This window comes from Herpailurus yagouaroundi, unplaced genomic scaffold (genome assembly GCF_014898765.1).
Source record: "Herpailurus yagouaroundi ecotype Mexico unplaced genomic scaffold, PumYag 100, whole genome shotgun sequence".
NCBI classification, from domain to species: domain Eukaryota; kingdom Metazoa; phylum Chordata; class Mammalia; order Carnivora; family Felidae; genus Herpailurus; species Herpailurus yagouaroundi.
In genome coordinates, this window is record NW_024412391.1 from 350,965 (window position 1) to 358,044 (window position 7,080).

Consider the following 7,080-nt stretch of genomic DNA (forward strand, 5'->3'; position numbering starts at 1 on the left):
TCTAGGGCCTGAATCACACCTCCCAGGCTCCCTCTTAGCACCAAAAGGGACGTGAAAGTCCTTTGTTATACGAAAAACCCTGGGGCTTTGGTTTAGGAAATATGGTCTCCTTGATTATATAGTCTTCATGCCCAACACCAGGCTAAGGACCTGCGAGGTACCCAGTATGGACTTGTTGGCTAATGTCTACTGATTGGGCTTTGTCCCTGGCCAAGCTGGAAATAACTCAGTGCCCCTATAAAATATTCCTCATGTCAGCTGACTTGCCTTTGATGTGACAGGGTGCCCCCTCCCCAAGCCCTGAAAGCCATTAGGCAGTGTTGTATTCGTTACGAGGTCATCCGAAATTGATGACTCAATGGTCAGCCTTATAAAACTTCAAAATCTCTCATAAAAATGAGTCAGAATCTGGTAATAAGCTTGTTTCTATTATAATTAATAATGTCACTGCTGGGGTGGGCCGTGTTCTGCACAGTAAGTGTTCTTTAATGTACATGGTGAGAAATCTAATGTTCGTAACTATTTTCAAAAGCCGTGGGGAACGTAGTTTTGGGGAAATTCAATAACTTTAGTTATTGAATTTTTTAAGTAAGTCTAAAAGCCAACTCTGATGCTTGTTTCATATAAGTCTGGATTTTTCCATATTTGGAGTTTGCTTAAAATAAGCAAACATTCTTTTGCTGTACCCTCCTCACCTTTACCAGCTTCAGGTGACTTGACTTCTGCCCCGGGAGAGGCCAGGCCCAGAGCCTTTCCCTTTGTTGAGGAAGCCTGGAATGTCTTCAGGTTCAAGACTTCATTCCTGAGGCTCAAGCTCTGACCCCATGGAAGACTCAGGGGCCCTGGGATAATGGGTTGCTCTCCAAGCCGTCATCGGCCACTGGCACCCTCAGCGTAGGCAAGTTTTACATTAGCATATGAGAATAACTGAGGCCACGGAAGTTTCTAGAAAGCATGAAGGGCAATCATGGAGGCCAGGGCACTGAATCTTCCTCCACACAGTTGCCACACACCCACCTTACCCCAGCTCTCGAAAGCCTCCTCAGGAGCTAACCTCCAGGTTGGCTGAGGGTGACATCATCACAGTTGAAACAGCAACACCAGAGGCCCTGATGCTAGCTCTCTCGAACTGAGGCATGGACCTTCCCACCGCCGCAAAAGAGAGGCTCCATTGAGGGGCAATGTTCTCTGGGGGAGCCCTTCCTTTGTCCCCTCTTTTCCCTGGGTGGGAGAAAGGCTTGAGAAGTCAAGCTTGAACAGACCCCACTTGGGGCCCAGGATGCCTATCCCCGTGCCTAGCCAACTTTCACCCCCAACTCTCAGTATCAATGAGGATAGACTAGGTCAAGCTGTGCTAGCACTCGACCCCCAAATTGTGGGACTTATTCCACCAAAGGTTTGTTTTATGCTCCCAGGACATGTGTACCTGTCAATGTCTCCTAGTCAATGTCTCCTCCCTCCAGGATGCAGGCTAATATTACAGCCACTCTCTCAAATCTCGCTGATCGCCGGAGTGGAGGGAAGGGAATCTTCGGAAAGCCCCAACTTATAATTAAATGTTCGGCCCAGAAATGACAACTCACTGGCCAGACCCAACCAGAAGAGGCCAGGAAACGCAATCCAGCTACGTCCCTCTGGGAAGCCAACTGGAAATATTTGGGGAACAATATTTGGTGATGACTGCCACAACCTTTTTCAAAGGCCTGGGACTGACTTTTAGGCCGTGTGCCTGGTCCCAAGGGAAAACCTTAGGCCTAAGGGTGCAGCTGGAAAAAGGGAGATCCATGCATACTGTTTGTTGTACTTGACCCGGCACAGGAAGTACAACAGGGGCTTCTGGGTGAGTAGCCCTTGCATCTGAACCGTCTGGACCACGTGTTCAGGCCTCCCCCATCGCCTGGGCTGGCGTATGGTCTCATGTTCACCAGTCTCCCCCCTCCTGCTGGGCGAGCTGCAGATGATCAACGACTACCCCAACCGTGGATTTTTCTGGAAGCGTGGAGGTGATGGGAGCGTGGTGATGGGTAATGGACCAGCAGAGAGTGATGAGCTCATGAGACCCTAGCTCATCACACCCGCATGAAAAGATCAGTCAACGTTAATACCAAGTGATGACCTTATGTTCTGTAAACCTACCACTCTAGCAAGCATAGTAGAGGACCCCAGAGGCATAAGAAATAGCCCTTGCTCGCAAGAAGCTTATAATCTATGAGGCAAGTTAGGACGCTATTACCTTGTGTCAGACTTTTTCTCTAACGGCAAATGAATGGTACCAATATTAAGTTAGCAGCTTGGCCAAGGCAGAATTCACTGCAGACGTGACTGGAATGGAAAGGCTTTGTGGGAGAATTAGCCGGTCTGGGGCAGATGAGGGGCTTCACGTAGATAAAAGGGGAAGTGAGGAAAGGCACAGGCATGAAAATCCTCACGCCTGCTCTTTGCACATGTGTGAATAGAACGCACCATAAAGTTGGAAGTGGAGGGAGAGGTTACAGAAGGTCTTGAATATTAATCTAAGTGTGTGTGTGTGGGGGGGGGGGGTCACTTTATACTTTTTGCAAGGAGAAGCTGGAGGGCCAGTGACCAGGGATACTTTGCAGTGGATTCTTTTTTTTTTTTTTTTTTTGTGGCCATGTACCTTCTCTCTCTCTCTCTCTCTCTTTAATGTTCATTTATGTATTTTGAAAGAGAGTGTGTTTGTGCACATGAGCAGGGGAGGGGCACAGAAAGAGGGGGAGACAGAATCCCAAGCAAGTTGGCTGTTGGAGCAGAGCCAGATGTGGGGCTTGATCCCAAAACCTGTGAGATCATACATGGCCTGAGCCGAAATCCAGAGTTGGAAGCTTAACTGACTGAGCCACCCAGGCGCCCCCACAACGGATTCTTATCTTAGGCAGAAGGTTGGGCCAGTCAATGATTTCCTAAACTTGGCTGCACATCAGAACCCCAGCCCCACCCCTCCCTACACCCACCCCTTACTATAAGCTTACTATATGTTAAAAATAGATCTTCCTTTCTAAAAGTCGCCCCCACAATACTCAGGACCTACCCCCAGAGATTTTGCTTCAGTGGATCTGGGACGGGATCCAGAAATCCATACCCTTCACAAGCTTTCACGCAGTGACAGCTCGTCTGAGAATCCAACTGTGATGGGCAGTTTCTACCTAGAAGTGGCACACATCAAAAGTTGAATGTTTTTATTTTTTATATTAAAAAGATTTTCTCTTAATTTTTAATGGGCATTTATTTTTGAGAGATAGAGGGAGACACAGAACCCGAGGCAGGCCCCAGGCTCCGGGCTGTCCGCACAGAGCCCGATGCGGGGCTCGAACCCACGAACCGTGAGATCATGACCCAAGCTGAAGCCAGACGCCCAGCTGACTGAGCCCTCCAGGCGCCCCTGGGGAGTTGAATTTTTAAAATCACATTCCTGAAAACTAGTTCCTGGTCCTGGTCCTTTTGTTTCTGTTGTAGGTGCATACTCCCCTCCCCCCCCCGCCCCCCCGCACCCTCAACCTCTCCCGGAATTTCTGTTCACGTCAACTGCACATCCAGTTGGCCGCCACCTCTCACTGCGAATCATTGCCAGCCCTCTCGGTTGCTCCTTCCTTTCTGTTCCCGCTCCTGCGACACTTGGCCAGACATTTCCTCGCCTCACACTCGGACCCCACAGTACCTTCTTCCCAGGCTCATCTCTCACCCCCTCGACCCCTCCCTGTACACACCACCATTGGGTAAGCCTCCCGCTCGGCATGGCACCTGGCTTATTCCCTGCTCAGCCACAGTCACCGAATCCAGCCCCCCAGCCTGCGGAAAGTTGGTAAAGCTTGTCACAGCACGGTTCAGCCTGTTTTCCCTCGTGGCTTCAAGTCTTGGCAAACCGGATCGCGTTCCTTCTCAATGTGCCCTGTGCCTTCCTACCCCCCTGTTTTTCTAGGCTGTTCCCTAGCTAACCCTTCTACGACCACCCTCTGGTCTGCAATGCCTTCTGCTTATTAAGATCCAGTTCAGATTTGATCTACTTTATAGGGTCTGCCCTGTTTGAAAAAAGAGAAAACCATATATGTGTATAACACCCCCCCCCACACACACACACTTATCTGCCAGTCTTCAGAAATACAAAGATGGATGAGTCCAACCCCCGTGGGAGCCTTGGCTTTCAACTCTGCTCAGAAGGGGCGCTCTCTATTGGAAGTAAGAACCAAGCGAGTCAGATCCGCTGTCCTGGGAAGAATTCATCCGAGAGACACCCAGGCTGCACCCAGTCCCACACTGCTCACATCCTCTGTGAGGCGAGTAATATATTTCCTCCTGGAAGAGCTGGGACCCCGAGGGGCCATATCACCATGGAGGTGACACCTCTGTTTCCTTGAGAAGGAAGAAGCCCCCACCCCTTCTCCAAGCTAAACCGGGAACTGGCCAACCCGTGGTCTCATGACAACATGAGCAAGCTCTCTTACACAGCCCAGCACATAGGTCACAGTGAGAGCAGACATAGTGGTCTTCAGTTGGGTGGAAGGAAAGTGGCATGAAAGGAAAGCCAGACCCAGGAAAGTTACAGAACAGCTCGGTCCAATCTCCTCATTGTCCGTCTGAGAGTCTGGCTGTCTTGCCTGAAGATCTGTGCCAGCTAATGGCATGACTTTCCAGTCTCTGGCTCCTACTTCCCCCCGCCTCCCGTAATACTCCAGGGTTCACGTCCCAACCTACACCACGGGCTTGGGCGTGTTCCCATGGCTGGTTCTTTGTTTGTTTTTTTAATGTTTATTTTTATTTTTGAGAGAGAGAGAAAGAGAGAGAGAGAGACAGCGAGCGCGCGCCTCCCCGGGGGGCCGCGGCGGGGGGGGGGGGGCTCCATGCTGAACCTGATGCAGGGCTTGAACTCACAAACCATGAGAGCATGACCTGAGCTGAAGTCTGATGCTCAACCGACTGGGCCACTCAGGTGCCCCTGTTTTGTTTTTGTTTTTTAATCAAGGACTTTACCATGAAACTAACAAACCTTAAGATTCAGATCACCTGCCTTGCACCAGCTCTGTACCTATTTTTTTTTTTTTTTTTTTAGAGAGAGAGAAGATGAGCAGGCAAGGGGCGGAGAGAGAGAGAAGGAGAGAGAATCCCAAGCAGGCTCCAAACTGTCAGCACAGAGCCTGATGCAGGGCTCGATCTCACGAACCCGTGAGATCATGACCTAAGCCAAAATCAAGAGTTGGATGCTTAACCAACTGAGCCACCCAGGCGTCCCCCTGTACCTACTTTTAAATTTGCAATTTTGTGAAGTTTTTTTCTTAATAATATTCCCGGAATCATTCAAGATTCAAGCCCATAAAACATGGGCCCACCCTGGCAGAGGGAATGTTATTTGGGAGGGGAAGAAATCATGTGGAAGCAAAGCTAGAGGGGAAAAAAAAAAAAAAAAAAAAATATAAAAATATAAAAAAGATATAGATATAAATGTTAGATTCAGTAACATTCACCTACAGGCAGTGGATCGACTACACCCTTTCAGGGATTTACTCCAAAAGGCAAAAGGGTGGCAGGGGCTCCAAGCTGGAGAACCCCTATCCTTCCCCCACCCCATCCCTACATGCGAGAAACAACCTTCAAGAGCTTGGGGCATCCTAAAAGAGCTGGGCTGGCATCCTGAAAAAAGAAATCAGGCTCCGGGAGCAGACTCCTGAGGAAAGCGTCCCCCCACCCCCACTCCTGGAGAGGTTCCATTTCTACACATGAAGAATGCATCCGGGATGACCCCATTCTGTACCATCCGCGGGGGCTGCTGGGGAGAAAGCAAAGGGCATATGAAGACCCCTGCAGGCTAGACCCCAAAGCCCAGAAGTCTGGACCACGTGGGGCACAGGTTCCCTCTTCAGGGAGAGTCCCGCTTAGAGGGAATTCTGAAAGGAAATGCCTCTTTGTGGCCACATGGGGGCCCCATTCAAAGGCTCCGTCCATTCCCCCCGCCCCGCCTGGGTTTGCCTCTTAAGGAGTTTTTCCATTTATTTATTTATTTAATTTTTGCCTCCTTTTTTGTTTAAAAATTCTATTCTCGTTACTACAAAATAAAAACATAAATTGAAAAAAAAAAGTTAGACAATGTGCAAAACCGGCCTGTGGTCTCACTGTTAGAGAAAAACCGCTTAGACTGTTGATATACATGCTTCCAGACTCCTGCGTGTGTTTTTTCTTTTACACAAAACTGAGATCATTCTGGACAGACTTCTCCTCTTAAAATACCGCGAACATCTTCCCACACCAAGTTCTTCACCAAAATAATTATAAATATGGCATTGTGTTCATTCCATTTAGAAATATTTGTTATAAATAATAAGCACACAACAGAAAGTTCTAAGTGGCTCCCTACCGGGATTTACCGAACTATTTTCCTGTTGTTGGAAGGATTTATTCCATTTCAAACCAAGACAGACGTGAGCTACAGCTGTCCAAATAAATAAATACATAAAAAACCCAAATCGTCTGGCAAGACCTAGAGCAGCAGAGGCGACGTGGCGGATGCCCTGTGGGAGAAGGCACGGGTCTCCTGAAGCTCGAAGGGAGAGCGGCCCTGTAGCCGCGGTCACCCGGCCGGCCGGGCTGGTCCCTGGAGCCGGAGTTTCCTTTTAGTGAGCGAGTCCCTCGGGGTACGTGGGGTCCAGGGCGTGAGGCTCTCAGCAGGATGCAGGTCCGGCTCGGGGTTCAGGCGGTGACTCAACGCGCGCCCCACCGTAGGCCAGTGGGTCTGTGGGTTCTGGAGGCCAGTGGGTCGGGGGCCAGTGGGTCGGGCAACGTTGGTGGGTAGGGGGGCTAGGGGGTCGGGGGGTCGGGAGACCTGTGGGTCGGGCAGCGTCAGTGGCCGGGTGGTTCAGGGGGTCCGGAGGCTGGCGGGTCGGCTGGCCCGTGGGTCGGACAGCGTCGGTGGGCGGGTGGATAGGGGGGTCGGAAGGTCGGGGGGGTCAGGAGGCCGGTGGGTCGGGTCGTCAGAGGGACTGAGAGTGGGAAGGCCGGTGGGTCGGGCGGTCGGGGGTCGGGAAGCCCGTGGGTCTGGGGCTCGGGGGCTCGGGGAGTCGGGGAGGCGCGAGG

General features: G+C 50.7%; 1 protein-coding gene across 1 annotated transcript in view; it reads left to right on the forward strand.

The window, feature by feature from the left end:
- Positions 1-6,545: 6,545 nt before the first annotated feature.
- Positions 6,546-7,080, forward strand: part of ZNF746 (zinc finger protein 746) — a gene marked incomplete at its 5' end in the record, with an annotated part of 42,114 nt that continues 41,579 nt past the window's right edge. The window contains one exon of the mRNA XM_040473053.1: positions 6,546-6,641. Within this exon, the coding sequence (XP_040328987.1) occupies positions 6,546-6,641 (96 nt within the window). The remainder of the gene's footprint in view (positions 6,642-7,080) is intronic.